The sequence below is a fragment of the Tamandua tetradactyla genome, chromosome X (assembly GCF_023851605.1).
Source record: "Tamandua tetradactyla isolate mTamTet1 chromosome X, mTamTet1.pri, whole genome shotgun sequence".
NCBI lineage: Eukaryota > Metazoa > Chordata > Mammalia > Pilosa > Myrmecophagidae > Tamandua > Tamandua tetradactyla.
This window is the reverse complement of record NC_135353.1, coordinates 53182141-53199052: the sequence shown is the minus strand read 5'-3', so window position 1 is coordinate 53199052 and position 16912 is coordinate 53182141. Positions and strand designations below refer to the sequence as shown.

At 34.9% G+C, this 16912-nt stretch overlaps 1 protein-coding gene across 4 annotated transcripts in view; it reads left to right on the top strand.

Annotated features, from left to right (window-relative positions):
* Positions 1-16912, top strand: part of PLS3 (plastin 3) — an 87126-nt gene that overhangs the window by 33227 nt on the left and 36987 nt on the right. For 2 of the 4 annotated variants that reach the window (XM_077145719.1, XM_077145721.1), the window contains one exon: positions 14324-14407. In XM_077145719.1, the coding sequence (XP_077001834.1) occupies positions 14335-14407 (73 nt within the window). In that variant the 5' untranslated portion in view covers positions 14324-14334. Of the gene's footprint in view, positions 1-187; positions 297-355; positions 487-14323; positions 14408-16912 lie in introns of those variants that run through there. The other 2 variants (XM_077145722.1, XM_077145720.1) reach the window with 2 other exon arrangements.

Below are 16912 nucleotides of genomic sequence, written 5' to 3'. Positions count from 1 at the left end.
TTTCCTTTCGAAGTAATAGACTTTACTATGAAGAATTAATTTTTACTACGGAGGAATCATTTGGATACTGGTTCCATGTGTTCTAAAATAAGCAGGTTACTTGGCTAATGTTCAAACTCTAAATAGCTATTTGGGTTGTAGCTATTTGACCTGAACCAACTTTAAAATCCTTTATGTCCTTGTATGGCTTTAGCAGAGCTGAAGCAAGAGATTAAACTTTTCTGAAATGTTGTGTTTTAAGTTAGAATTTATTAAATACTTGGCAAAATACTAAAACATTGACAGGAAGGAGATTCGTAAGTATTGTATCATTCTTTTGTTAGGGTGTTCTCTTTTTCTGGCAGGAAGTGTTGTGACTTGCTCTCTAAAGTTGCAATTGTAAGAAGAATGTTGGATTTCCAGATTGACGTTCTGGGCGTGGGAGAAGGTTCGCTCTATTAGTACTACGAGAAAGGAAAAAGACAGGTTTGCTCTCGTCGCAGAAGGGTAACTATTTTAATATTACTTTGTTAGTCTAACATTTGGACTACTGGATATTTAAGCAGAAATTTATTTTTAAATAGCTTGGAATTCCTGTTATTTGTTTGGATATAAGCATTTAGAGAGACTGTCTAAATCTTAGTCGTGCATATCATTTCTGTAGAATGAAATGTTTTTAAACAGAAATTTTTGAAATTTAATATCTAACTTCTATGTATATCCTGGTTTTTCTTTATTTTGAGTATGTTTTAGGGGTTTTGTACTTTTAAGGTTTTGAAACCCTAATTATATAGCTGTATTTATCAAATTAGATGCCCGAAGTTTAAGTGACAGAAGCTATTACTCTATATTTTGAGTGGGAAGAATGCAAATGCCTTTGATCTTCTCCTAAATGGTTTATCAAAATTCTGTGAAATGAAAGTTGAAGTGGCTGTCCTGTTAAACTCTATTGTAATTACATTGATATTCTTCTCCTATAAAGTGACCTAGTGTTTATTTATCATTGCAAAATATATGTCAGTCTTTGGTGATGAACTTTTGATGGTCTTATTGTAATACACTAGTGATGGTGTTTTCCATAGCTCACAAACTCACCAAGGTCTTCCATCACTTAGTGCGCATATAAATTTCATTTACTTAGCATATTTATATGAAGTAAAAAGATGAAGCATGCAATAAAATTTTGTTCTCTCATTTAAGAACTACTGTATTTGAGAGATATTAGGCAGTGTATATAGACCTGCATAACACACTTTCAGAGACTACTAGACACATTTTCAGCTACTGTGAAATTGGTCTGTAGTGGAAGTTCTCAAAGGCTAAGCTGAAATTGTGTTGAAATTGTGTGGGGGTGCTAGTGATTTCTGAATTGTAGGCCATAATATTTTATGGCATTTTTGTTTCGAGTTGAAGTCTGATATATAGGTGAATTCACTCAGCCTGTTCTATGTTAACAATTTTCAGAATAGGAGGTAGATTGGGAACACTGCCCTGGTGTGAAGGTAAATGAATATATTTCGTAGCAAATTTGTTTTTCCATAAATTGTTCAGATTTTTCCCGAAGAGTGTTAGTTTCCTTTGAAAGTATGGAAGAGATTAAAACTAATTTTGTCCTTTTTAAAAGGGGGAAGGGATACTGTTTCAACCCAAGGATTTAATACACCTTAGCTTTTGTAAAATAGGAGGAGAGGTGCCACTGTTCTGTGTCGAAGGAGTTAATACACCTTAACTTATGTAAAATGGGAGGAGAGGTGCCACCCTCTTATGTCTTTTGTGTTCGGTGTAGTATTTTTCATCACCAGAAAGGAAGCTTTTAGACCATATTTAAGACTGGCATTAAATATTTACAAAATTCTAGTCTGGCAAGTATTTAAAGAATGTCTTCAATCTGTCTAAGTTGAATTGGATATTTCTATAATTGGAAAAATTATGTAACTTATTTTAAAATAAACATTGCTTTCAGATCTTATCTTTGCTTGTTAACTTAAAAAAAAAAAGGAAATGCAGCATTTACTTACAATGAGGGTATTTGAGATTTCTCCAGGAAATGATACAGGATTGGGCACCCTTTGGATTTCAGCAACTCATAGATATTGGCAAGGAAAAGAATAAAAAAGATCAATCAGAAATCTAGTGTTTCGGGCATCCTAGACATTCTCCTAGACATTCAAGACATTCCTAGACATTCAAGAGGTTTTTTCATAAATAACTAATTTCTTACTAAAAATGTAGTCTTAGAATGTCTAGGTTTTGCTTTAAAATAATTCAGGAGAGAGAGACAGAAATGAAAAGAGAAAGGAAAAAGAAAAGAGGATGACAAGGAGGTAGAATAAATAAGGAGGGAGAATAGATGAAGCAATTGTGGAAAAATCTTTAAAAAGATTTTTTTTTATTCTACCACAAAAAATTGTGGTAGAATCTGGGTGATGAATTTATGAGAATTTACTGTGCGATTCTTTATTCTTTGCTTTTATATATATTGAAACTTTTCATAATAAAAATATTTAAGTAGTTCTTTAGCTTGGGGGAACTTTATATTTATTCCTGAATGTTAACTTTTATCTATAAATTGTAAGTCATTATAACATATGATTTGTGCATGATATGCCATTATAAAGTGAAACGTGCCACATGAATGCCAAAATTATTGCAACTGAAGACTGTTTCTGTTTGACTTTCAGCTAAACTCAAAGGACAGGTTGCAAATATCCTTAAGAGTTTGTACTATCTTGAAGTGTTAAATAAAAGTAGATAGTTAAAGCATGCTGGCAGTTGGATTGCATGTAAAGAATGTGGGAACATTGTTATGTCTTGACTATTTGGTTCACAGCTTTCTCTGCTGGACCTATGCATTTTTAAAACATCATGAAATGGCCATACAGTATGCATGATGTGTAATTCTGCTCACTTTCCTTACTCGCCACCATCCAAATTTATGTATTCAACAAACATAAACTTATTATTAGTAAATACTTATTATAACCCAAGATACAAAGTCAAATAAGTTGCCAACTCTGCTATCAAGGAGCTCACAAACTACTGGAGGAGACAGAGAGGCAAGTAAATGATCATCACACACTGAAAGGTGCTACAGAAGTATGGGGAAAGGGAATTACTGGTTAGCAACTATGACCCTATGGTACATCTCCATTAAGACAATACAAATAGAAATTTTGAGATGATTTAATTGATTGTAGGTGTTAGAGACGTATGAAGAGAGCTAAAATAGCTTAGTTTGATTTCATGAAATCTCCCGTACATGACTCTGAAATAACAACCATCTCTTTTCCTCCATCCTTTACACCTTTATAAAGCTTTATATTTCTCTCATGCATCTGCAAGGAATGTTGGAGCAGCTTACATACAGGAGATAGTTAGTGTCTTCTTTACAATGAACAGTAGACTAATGTTTAAAACTGCTTTTATGGTTTTGGGACACATTCATGGCAAAATTGCAGTTATAGATAGGTAGCTACATGGAGTTGGGTAAAGGATAAGTCTGGTAAAGGATAAGTCTGCTCTTCAGTCACTGATAGATCCTTCCAATTCTGAATTTGAAACATATACAAAATTTGGATTTGAAATTTAAAATCTATATTTCCATGGAAATAATGGATATAGTTGTTCAGGTCACTTCACAGGTGTCCCTGAAATGGTATCATATGCTACCTCAAATGATATGTTATGTTTTTGGGGTGCCATTACTTTGAACTAGATTAATTATAAAGTCATTGTTGCTAAATATATCCAGATATTTGTTCCATCAGCCAGTTGCTTTAGACTCTAATCCCTAATACTGTATAACTAACCGGCATATATAATAATGCCTCATGGGAAAATAAGGTCAGTTTAATTTGGGGTATCTGAAGATGTTCTCTTTTTAGTGTTCATTTTAGCCTCTTGAATCTTAAGATTCAACTGCAATTTGCAGATGAAATGCCAAGTAGATTTACCAGAAGAATAATGCCTGAAAAAATAATCTCAGTAATCAAAGCATGCTGAACTTATTGAATAATTCTTTCATAGAAATTTCCACTTTACTGAGTATAATTAGCAATTTTTAATAATGTTAAGGTGCTAGAATTACTCAACAGTAAAACCCTTTGCCACTTCCTCCTTCTGCTTTAACTCTTTCTATAAACCTTGGGGACTAGGGCCCTATGAAATGTATGAAAGCTTTTAGGGTTGACTTAGTTGTTTTGATTTTCAGGTCCAGAAATCATTAAATCGAGAATAATTGATATAACCTCTTAAGTTGTTACTGTTATTCTTTTACCAGGATTCCAGTAAAGTTTTCTATGAGGAAGCAAACAAAAGTCCAAACCCCTTGCTCTTTGAGAAAATCAGTTGTGAGGTTAAAAACAGTTCACCAAAAAAAACATGGCTATCATAAGGACCAGCTTGTTCATGAAAACAAATGTCCTAAAATAAAAAGTAACTCACATAGATACTTGTATGTTTGGGGATTATGTTTATAATAAGACTATGCTATTAGCACTGATAAAATGGGAGTGGCCAGTCACAGTTCTTAAGATTCAAGAGGCTAAAATTAAGCAATATAAAATAAAGTGAAGCAAAAGACTATTATATATAGGAATGTGGGTCCCTGAACCAGATAAGTCCTGAAATGCAGAGGGGCCAACCTTACCAAAACATCGACTAGTTCCATCCCCCATCCTATATTAGTGACAGCTCCTTCCAACATGGAAAAGTTAGAATGAGCATAGCCCAAATACCCCTAAAAGAGTGGGAGAAAGATCAAAGATGATAGTGCAGTTACACAGAGAAGGTAGGGATTAACAAATGAATATGATTGCTGAATCATTATACTGATACTTCTTTTAGTCTCCAGTATCTTTGAGCAGCTAGGAGTAAAAACCTAAAGTTCTGGAGTTGTAACTCATACCAAACTCTGAAATCTGTTCTACAGCTAATTTTTGCAATGTGCTTTGAAATGTATTGCTTTTTTTGTATATATGTTATCTTTCACAAAAAAGGAAAAAAAAAAAGGCTATCATTTGTAGGACTGAATGTGCCACAAGAGATGGTGAGCTTTTGTGTCCTGATTTTCAAACAGCATGGCCTGTTAGACAGTCATTGTCTGTTTAACACCAATATTTAGAAGAACAAAACTTATAGCACTCTATAATATAGTCTTACTGCACCTTTTGCCTGTATCTTCTGTGTTTTACACAATAACAATTTTGGTTATTTTGGGCCGAAGTTTAAGTGAATTCCTTTAAATATCCTTCAAATAATGAAAACAAGTTAGTATTTGATAGGGATATCACTGTTTTCCTTTTCTGGTCACCATTCATATTCCTCAATATCATTGTCACGTTTATTAGGGCCTTTTCAATTACCTTCAATAGGCTATAACAGGCATGGACCTTCTCTCTATAAAGCGGTGTGTAGCTTCTTTGGAATTTTGTTGTTATTGTTGTTTTATGGTAGAAGAGTCGGTTACCTTTCTTTACATATATTCTTTTAATTTTACATTTGCTGCACAGCTCTGTGTCTCTGGCAAGTCACTGAACTACTGCAGACTCTTCTTTCTTCCTTAATGCAATTTATGGGATGAAATTATGGAACTCTACTACAAACTTCTCATCTTTCGGATTCTAATTTATACAGTCATTGGATTTGGGGCATGCTGGGGATTATCGCTACTCTCAAAACTTGCAGTCCGTTGGAGTATTTTTTGAGCCATAGCTATGTACCCAGCATTGACCAAGGTATTGTGAAGGTGTGTGAGGGAAAGATGAAGTTTAAATTTAGACTCTGCTCTTAGGAAGCACACAATCTTGAAATAAGACTTGCAGAGCCAGCAGTTAGACAAATACCTGTGTGCTGTTTATGATAGAATGGTTCTCTTTTATTGAGGAAGGTTATTTTCTTTGACGAAGTTTGAGGTCCTATGTGGAGGTGACACGTGAACTGAATCAAGCCATGCCTCAGTAGGACGATGGATGGTCCAGCCAGAATATCTTCACGTACAATTATGTAACTATGGGAGAAGTCTATGATTAAATTGCTAAATTTTGCAACAAGATTCTAAATTCTGTGGGAATTAAAGGGAAAGATCAATATGAGATGGAAAAGTTTTGGTGACAGATGATGGTGATGGTAACACAATATGGTTAAAGTAAACACCACTGAACTGTATCTTTGAAAATGGTTAAAAAGGGAAAGGTTTGGTTGTATGCATGTTACTAGAATAAAAACTTTGAAAACCATAGAACTGTACAGCACAAAGTAAGCCTTAATGTAAACCATGGACTATAGTTAATAGTATAGTTATAATAATTTTGGTTCAGCAATTGTAACGAAGGTACCGCAAATACAAAACGTTAATAGAGAAAACCGTGTGTTGGAGTACTGCGAAGATATATGAACACTGTACTTTTTGCAAGATTTTTTCTGTAGACCTACAACTGTGCTAATAAAAAATTAAAAAGAAAAATAATATGGAATGGATTCATTGGGGGACATGCTTTAGATAAGACTTCTGCTGAACCTTGATGGTTGAGCAGAATTTGGATAGAAAAAGAAGAAAAATAAAGCAGAGGACATTATAAGTATGAGAGGTAGATGCAGAGAGGAGGCAGTCCTTAGTGGGAGAGAAGGAGAGAGGGAAAGAGGAAGGGCTGCGGATTAAAATGAAAAGATACTGATGTAGGAATTAAGTGGACATGACTAGTAGAAACACTCTGGAGGGCCTGGGAGTATTAGACAAAGATTAGAATTAATCTCTTAAGCATAGGAAGCATAGCTTTCTGAAAGGAAATCAACCAGAATGGCTGTGGGTAGTAGTTGTGGGCTGTTATTTGTTCAAAACAAACTTAGAATGTACTGTTCATGGAATTGTACTTCATGCTATGGGGAATAAAGAGACGAATACACTTTATTTTGTACTCTACAAATTTACATTCTCATTGGGAAAATAAATTCATTCAATAGCATTTACTGAGGAAGCTGCATAGCATAATGGCTGAGAATACTGATTTTCCCATCAGACAGACCTAGATTTGAGTCGTGGCTCTACCTCTTTGGAGCTGTGTGACCTGGGGGAAATGACTCAACTTTTCCAAGTCTTTTTTTTTTCTTTTCTGTAAAATGGGAGTGACAATATTATCTGGTTCATAGAGTTTTTCTAGAGAATAACATGTATATATGTATATCACTTAGCATCATACATGGTAACTTAAAGTCCTCCATAACTGTTAGCAGCTATAATACAAGCATATGACATGGGTTTTTTATTATTTTAATTATTATTATGACCTCTATTATATGCAGGCATTGTGATACGGGCTGGAAATAAGAAGAGGAATGGAATATGGTCCTTGCCATCAAAGGGGTTTTTATAATAGTATGAAATGCTGTCCTTGTGTTGACTTTATTTTCCAAATCAAAAATTGTCCATGTGATTTGAGTGTGAAACGATGTTTAATATTGCAGCTCTCTGAGAAAATTCAGTACTGGCTGTAAAAGAGGAACAGAGTTTTGCAAGAATTAAGGGAAATTTATATCTCTGGTTGGGGCAATCTGAAGAGACTTCCTGAAGGATGCTTTTGAAGAGTGGATATGCAATGAGTGAAGGGCATTCCACTGGAAAAAAAAAAAAACCACATAAGAAAATGAACGGAGGTGGAAAAAAACACAGCATGTTTGGCTCTAAGGAATAAAGGAAGGTGGAATCAATCACCAAACCCTCCTGATTCTTCCTTCAGAGTATAGGACTCACAGTGGCAGTGCAGGTAAAAGGGAAATAACTTTGGAAAGGAAGGCATGAATCTACACAGAAAAGCATAGAGCCTTGAGTGCTGTGTTAAGCAGTTTGGACTTCCTTTTGTATGGAACATATTGTAAGCTCTACTCATCTGGAAGATAACCATAGGCAGTGTAAAGAATACTTTGGAGGGAGACAACGCTGCAACTATAACCGCTAATAGGCTTTTGGAGTAGACCAGACATGAGGTGATGGGGAATATGATGGAAGTATCTCAGAGATTGCAAAGGAAGAATCAGGAGGGTTTGGTGATTGACTCCACCTTTCCTTTATTCCTTAGAGCCAAAATTCAGTCCCGAATTTATGTACCTGGAGACGGAAGAAATTGGAGAACTTTTAAAGCACTGATTTGGCAGGAGACATAAAGAGGGGGAAATAATGTGACAATAAGTTCACTTGTAGACTGTTATATTTCCTGACATGAATTCTCCTCAGTGACTTTATTCTTCCTTGGCCAGAGGGTAAATCCAGATCTTGAGTTTACCCCTGACCTTGTGCCCATCTGTATCTGTCAAAAAACTCCAGGCATGCAGGAAGTTATAGAATTACCATGTGACCCAGCAATCCCTCTTCTAGGTATATACTGAAAATAATTGAAAGCGGGTACTCAAAAGATGTTTGCACGCCAGTATTCATAGCAGCATTATATACAATCACCAGAAAGTGGAAGCAATCCAAGTGTCCATTAACAGATGAATGGATAAACAAAATGTAGTCTCCACATACCATGGAATACCATCCAGCAGTAAAAAAGAATGAAGTTCTGATACATGCAGCAACATGTGTGAATCTTGAAGGCGTCCTGTTTAGTGAAATAAGCCAGACACAGGACAAATATTGTATGATCTCACTGATACTTAATATTTAGAAAAAGAAAATTCGTGTTACTAGGAGTAGGGTAAGTAATAGGGACTTAATATTTAATGGGTACAGAGTTTCTGTTTGGGGCGATAGAAAATATTTGGTAATGGATGGTGGTGATGGTAGGACAACATTGTGAATGTAACTAAAATCACTGAATTATATATTTGGATGTGGTTAAAAGAGAAAATTTTTAGGTTGTACATATGTTACCAACATAAGCATTTTTTGAAAACCATAGGACTGTACAACAAAAAGAGTGAACCCTAATGTAAACTATGGGCTATAGTTAATAGTATAGTTATAATAATATTGTTTCGTCAATTGTAACAGAAGTACCACACTAATGCAAAGTGTTAATAATAAAGAACACAATGTGTGAAGGCAGTATATGAGAAATCTGTATGTTCTGCACGATTTTTCTTTTTTCTGTAAACCTAGAATTTCTCTAATGCAAAAAAGTATATAATAAATATAAAAACCAGGCACAATGCTCCAGCCACTTTGGTTTTCATCAGCTCCAGAATATCATCATCTTTTTATGTCTCTGTACCTAGAATGCCTTTACCAGTGACATATACTCTTGCTCTAAGACATAATTCAAAAGTCACCTCCTCTGGAAAACCTTTCCCAACACCCACCACTCTCAGCCCAGCACTCAAGATATATGACTATAATAGCACAACAGTACTAATACCAGAAATCTTTGTTTTTCCATCTTCTATTAGTCAGTAATCTCTTCTAGAGCAGAGGGGACTTTAGGTCCTAATTCTCTGTATCTATAGCACCCCAAAAAGCCTGGTAAATATTAAGTCTTCAATTAAGACTTGTTGAATATAAATAAATACGTAGGTGAATGTTCTAGACATGTGAGTTGAAGTCTTAGTCATTTGGAAACCTGGCACTAGTGCTTGAGTAATCGTAGTAAGGGCTGGGTAAGCTTCAGCCCACAGATAGCTACAGGCCCATCTAATCTGGAGACCAGAGCTTTTAATTTACCTAACTAGGGAGGAGGCAAGGTGGTAGTTTCTGTTGGTTCAGATAGGTATGTCAAGTGTGGGTGTTCCAAAGCACTGCCTATTTTAGATGGAGGAAATTAACAGACACATTCCTTATTTGTTGACCCCTATTGAGTTGTTCACTCATAACGGTGCCTATGACTTTTTGCATTTATATTGAAATAATTTACCTTTCGTGTTTTCTCCACTTTTTGTTGCTTTCTTCTTCATGATACATACTTAAATATGTGTTGCCCAATGTCTGACTTAGGTAATCAGCTTTACTTTCCCAATTCCATTTAGCTAGCATGCTAGTGGCTAGGATGAAGTATATGGTAAATGTCCCCAGTGTTTATTCTTTAGTTGCCTTTCAATTTCTCGAAGAAAAAAAAATTCGTAATCAACACTTTATTATCCACTGCCGAATTTTCCAGAGTGTGTGCCCTTTCTACTGACCCATATGGTATTGAATGACTCAGATGAGTAGATTATTCAGCTGGCTGCATTCCTGAGGTGATTGTTTTAGGAGATGAAAGCAAGCACCCCTCCCTCATCTCTCAAACGTTCAGAATTTGAGTAATAGTTTCAAGTAGTTGAAGGGGTGCACCTTTCTCAACACAGATTTGTGTTCAGGGTTTATGTATGGTTAAATGAGCCAGTGGAGTGGTTTCATAATTGCTGTATTGTTAGTCAAACTCTGAAATTAGGGATGACTTCATAGGCATAAGATTCTTCTATGGGTGACGCCCTGAATTCATACCCAGTTGTACACCATATCCTTTTATGAAAAATAAACAAGCTAGGTTTTGTTTGCTTTTGCTTTATTCCCTTATTTGAAAATCTGTTTTCCTGTGTTTCAGATGTTTAGGGAGAGAGAGATTGCTTTTTCTTCTATTGCTTTCCCTTTATGGAAGAGGAGGCAGGCATAGATGCTAGGGAGGAAACAGAATTTGGGACAAATCAAAGTGCTTTGCAGATAGAAATAATTCAGAAAAATGTAGAGACTCTGGGGAGGTTTTATTTCACTTGCTGAATTTAAATGGAGGGGAAAAATATTTCTATTTCTTTCCTCTTTGTCTTCACCTCTCAATTCCTCTCTCTCTCTCTCTTCTCTCTCTGTCCCTCCCTCACTCTCTCTCATCCTGTAAATAGGGTTCCTTTTGTGGGAGGACAGAATGAGGAAAAAGGCATTTTTTAAGTCATCCTATTTTTTTTTTTTTTTGCCTGTCAATCATGTATTGTGAAATTGGATTTCAACTTTTATTCAGCAAGGAATATTTACTTTTTGTATCTTCACTTTCTTTTCATTGCACATAAACATGTGCAAATAAGGAGGAATGGGACAATATTAACAAGCTTCTAGCTATTTTTTTAAGAGAGAATGCTCATTTTATTTAATTTTATTATTTTAAAATTTTTTCTCAAACCTGGAATTTATTGGTCTCTCTCACTCTTTTTTTTATCATCACAATCAACTTTATTTCCTTCTTTTTTGTGAAAAAATAACATATATACAAAAAAGCAATAAATTTGAAAGCACAGCACAGCAGTTAGTTGTAGAACAGATTTCAGAGTTTGGTATGGGTTACAGTTCTACAATTTTAGGTTTTTAATTCTTGCTGCTCTAAGATACTGGAGACTACGAGAAATATCCATTTAATGATTCAGCAATCATATTCGTTTGTTAAACCCTGCCTTCTCTGTATAACTCCACCCTCACCTTTGATCTTTCTATCCCAATCTTTAGGGGTATTTGGGCTATGGCCATTCTAACTTTTTCATGTTGGAAGGGGCTGTCAGTAGTAGAGGGTAGGGAGATAGAACTAGCTCATGTTGTGGAGAGGCTGGCCCCTCTAGGTTTCAAGATTTATCTGGTCCAGGGACCCATGTGGAGGTTGTAGGTTTCTGGAAAGTTACCCTAGTGCATGGAATCTTTGTAGGATCTTATATATTGCCCTAGATGTTGTTCAGGAATGGCTGGAGTGGTCCTGTTTGGGGGTTGGCAGGTTATGAAAGGTAGCAAGGTCTACCTAAAGCTTGCATAAGAGCAACCCCCAGAGTAGCCTCTCAACTCTATTTGAACTCTCTCTGCCACTGATACTAGTTACACTTCTTCCCCCTTTTTGGTCAGGATGGAATTGTTGATCTCTTAGTGCAAGGGCCAGACTCATCCCTGGGAGTCATCTGCCAAGCCACCAGGGAGACTTTCACCCCTGGATGTCATGTCCCACATGAGGGGGAGGGCAGTGATTTCACTTGCAGAGTTGGGCTTAGAGAGTGAGGTGACATCTGAACAAAAGAGGTCCTCCAGAAGTAACTCTTAGGCATACCTATAGGTAAGCTAAGAGTCTCTGCTATCTACGTAAGCTTCACAACAGTAAGCCTAAAAATCAAGAGCTTGGTCTATTGATATGGGTGTCTCTAATGTTTGACACAGAATCAGCAGTTTAATAGTTCCATATATTTTCTCCCATCCCTCAGGGGACTTTGCCAATACTTTTTGATTATCTGCTTACTATATTCTAGGATATATCCAGGCATTACTTTAAACTATACAGGATTAAAGGCCCTCATTCTTGCTCTGGGCTCCCTGTGTTTCAGTTGTTCAAATGGACTATCCAGACAGGTTGAGTTATGAGCTACAGAAAATTTAGGTCCCAGACAAAATAAACCTTTCTTCCTTTGGTCTCAAAGAGTAGGTGCGGTTCTAAAATATAGACAATGTCTTCCTTACCCCTCTGTTCTGAATTACCTTAATCCCGACCTGATCGGCTTTTTTCTTATGTCTAAATACCAGATTATAATATATAAAACAGGCTTCTGTCTATTTTTCAAAAGTGGTCCTGAATGTATTGGGGTGGCTGGAGGGAAGTACCTGAAACCGTTGAATTGTGTTCCTGTATCCTTGACGATTGTATAAAGATAGAACTTCTGAAATGTGACTGAGTGATTGTGAAAACCGTATGTCTGATGCTCCTTTTATCCAGGGCATGGACAGATGAGTAAAAAAATATGGATAAAAATAAGTAAATATTACAGGGAATAAGAATTAAAATAAATTGGGTAGATGAAAATACTAGTGGTCAATGAGAGGAAGAGGTGGGGGTATGGGATATACGAGTTTTTCTTTTTTTCCTTTTATTTCTTTTTCTGGAGTGGTGCAAATGTTCTAAAAAATGATCATGCTGACGAAGACACAGCTATGTGATGACATTGTGAGCCATTAATTGCTCACCATGTATGGAATTCTATGTGTGTGAAGATTTGTCAATAAAAATATTTTTTAAAGTGGTCCTGAAATATTTAAAGTAAAATTTATATTTTAAAAAATATTTTATTTGCTCTCTGCAAATGGCACTTCAAAATTGGAGGTATATACATAAAAAAATTGATCATATGAAGGAGCCAAACTGAGTCATGGGTAAAAAGTGGCTGACAGGTTGTTTTTTTCAGGCCCATCCTTCTTAAATTATTTTGACTAAAGGCTTATAGTTTTCATATATGAAGGAGATCCATTATACTCTGTAGCTCATAATTATAGGGCAGATGAGATAACTTTTCCTGAATCCCATTTAAATGGGTTCTTAGTAAACTAATGCCTTATATTTATATAGCCTCATATAATTATTAAGGAGTTCATTTATTCCCCAACTTCTTTCATTAAGGATTTGAAGTTATGTACACATTCATAAGAAAAGAGGGAAAACGAATGTCCACAGTATTTTTAATAATGAAAATTTAATAATACTTTGGTGCAGTCATTTTCAATACAGGTCTCCTGATGAGGAGAATGAAATTAGTTTATTTCTGGAATAACATTTCATTTAACTGAGGTTCAAAATTAATGTATCCTTTCATCAAAATCAATTGAAAATATTCTTCTGTAAAAACCATTCTTATCTTGTGGGCCATAAAAAACAAGTGATGGGCCAGATTTGGCCTATGAGCTGTAGTTTGCCAACCTCTGGTCTGTTGGTTCAGTAGGTGAAATAGGGCCAAAATGGAAAGGGTGTGAAATCCGGTAGTGAAATAATTTATGTTCACAAGGACATATCACTTGTGTGTGTTTCTATAGCAAAGTCAAATATAATTGTTTTTCATTGATACCTCTTTGCCTCTCCGTTAACGAAAGTGATTGATAGGTGCCAGTATGCTATTTGGAAATCAATGTTTTCACAGTGAGTGATTTCAATGTGGATTAATGGGAAAAAATAGTACCGAATGTGAATCACTGGTCACTGAATCTTACTGGTTAGATTCAGTTCTGAATCTAAGATGATTGCATGTGTGTGTAAAAGAAAGCTGTAAATTACCTTGCCATAGATACCACTTCCTAACTTCGGCCAATTTTTTTAAAAAGCTTTGGTACCTCTGAAAAAAAAAACACTTACTGTTTATCTATTTCCTGTCATTCCTGAGTTGGCCCTTTCTTAAACTTTTTAAATGTAATTTAAGACTTTGTCCTTAAAAGGAAGATTCAGAAATATTTTTTCTCAATAATTTTCGGTAAATGATGATTTTTCATTTGTTTGATTTCTTTGCTATGACTGCAACCATATGGTAACCTGTTCAGAGTATTTTAGTAGTTTGCAATTTTGTTTGGATTATCCCTAAGATGAGAATTCAGCAAGAGTGTTTATAATATATTCATCAAAACTTTTTTAAGTCTGAAACCTTTTTGGCTTCTCTTTAGATCTTCTTTAAATGGATGAGATGGCTACCACTCAGATTTCCAAAGATGAGCTTGATGAACTCAAAGAAGCCTTTGCAAAAGTTGGTGAGTATTTTTGGTAGAGTAATTGTAGTAAAGCAATCTTTATGTGACCCTAATCAAAACTATTTCTCTTAAAAAATTACATGAATAGCTAATTACAAACCTTAGGGCAAGATACTTAAAATAGATGGAATAAAGTTTTGGAAGTACATGTAAAACTATATTATTTCTAATTATATCTAGTATGGTCAAAAGTTTTTAGGCCAGGGTCCTAAAACATAGCTGGGGGCTACTCTGGGTCCTGAAATTTTTATGACAAATTCTATATTATTATTGTATTTTTTTTGTATCACTCTGTTTTTCTGAAGAGAGAATTTAGAGTTTTCAACAATAATCTAAAGGGTTGTGTGACACCTCCTCTCAAATGTTAAGAATAATTTGATGATGTTTTTCCCTTCCGAAGTTAATTTATTCTTATTGCCTTTATTTGAGGATCTTCTGTGCTCTGGGGCAATGCAGGGTGCGTTCTCACATTAAATTATAGCACCGATATAAGATGAGATAGGAAAGCATAGCATGCCATTTAGTTTATCCTTTAAAATCACATAATTCTAAACCTGTCTTAGAATTGAACAGCTATGAAAGCAATATATTTTACTTACATTCCAAACTTCAGTGCTGGGATGCAAGTCAGTAAGTATAACATAATCATAAAACAGAGTTAAGAAGAGATTATTGATGTATATAATCACATGTCAACATGTACTTAGAGAGGTAAACCATGACTATTTGGTATCTTCTTGATTAGAGAGTATGAAGTTATATCATACTGATTTGTTAATTAAATCAAAGTCAACCCTTGGCTCTGTGCTGAAAATCCCATTAGTGAAAAGTGAGAAAGGGTACATCTTTATTCCCATATACTTTTCATTAACCTTTTCTATGAAGTGATTTAGTTGTATCAACTTAACTTGGGCAGAATAAAGACCCCTAGCAAGAGTTACTATTCAGAATGCTATTAGAATTCTAAGAAAAACTAAGTAGTTCTGAATCTACCATGATTGCATGTGTGTGTAAAAGCAAGCAGTAAATTAACTTGCCATAGATACCACTTACTAAGAGTATTACATAGTCTGATACTAAATTGGTAATGAAATATAGCAGGTGAGTTCTTGGTTGCAAAAGTATTTTTTATTCAGTCTCACTTTTATTCGAGAAATACTTATTCTTTCTTGCTCTGTAGAATTTCTTACTGTTTTAGGAATGAATTCTTTGTACCTTCTGTTTATTTACATTCATCTTTCAGTATTGGTGGCAGCTTAATTTGTTTCTTTGTGAATAGAATTTTGAGATAGGAACCATGCTGTGTTATTCCTTGGTGTTATTGTTTAATCTCGGATGCTTGCCTCCTCAGATAAATGTTGTTGGATACAGGCCTTGTTCTCATGTTCAGTATCTTAGAAATATTTGTGTGCAATATTTATTTTTAATTAAAGCTAATTCAGATATTATTTACCTGATGGGATTGGGATATCTTTATCAATAAAAGAGCTTCATTGTTGACCAATTATATATCCATGGAAGAAATAGGGTAAAATTGAGTAAGTGAGGGATCAATTAGCCCTTTGGCTTCAAGAAAGTAGCAATGTGGAACTGCTTTCTTCTTTAAAAACACACATCTTGGAGGGTTTAGGTAAGGTAAGCACCTAAGTAAAGGCAGTACATTGGCTCATATGACCTATTCCAGCCCCTACCTAGGGCTATTTTGCTAAAATATGCAACGTCTTATTACTATTTATGCTGTAAATAAGAAACTTGAAGTTACTCATTTCTGCCAGTTCCACATATTATTTTTCTTTTATTTTCCCCTCATAATCTCACACATTGCTGCACAGAAGTTACAACCTCAATAAATATTGAATTGATTGAATCTCAAGAAACTATACATAGTTTTCTGATGCAGCGGAATTTTGTTATCATTAACTATGAAAAGGTACTTTGTTTTGGAGATTTTCGTCATGGTGGAATATATCATTAAAGGTTTCAGACATTAGATTGTTCCACGTAAACTTTTTTTTTTTTCAGCATACTAAAAGTTTATCAGTAGTTTGCTTTTCAGAAAAGCATTTAAAGGTCCAACTGAAACTCGATATTCCTTTAGTTAAAATCTTTGTAATTTTTAGTTCTTGTAAGGTGCAGAGCCATTAGGCATTATGGAAATTTAGGCATTATGGAAATCTTTTTTTCCCCTTCATTCAGGGAGATTTTCTTTTAAAAACAGTCTCTGTAACTTATTTTCCTATGAAGGACAGTTGTTTCCTATTTTGTGGGGAAAGTAGGGAGGGCTACTTTGTCTCAGTTCAATTGTGACAAAATATGGACTTCATTATATGATTTTTTTCCATCTAGTAACAATAATACATTTGATTATCTTAGAAATTCAGCAGAATCATAGTGTGGAGAAAATCTCTGTAATTACCACTAATTACAGGCTTTGTTCAATCAATTAATAATGCTTTGAAACTCTCTTTATTAGCAATAAATTGTATATTAGGATTTCCCTCTCTC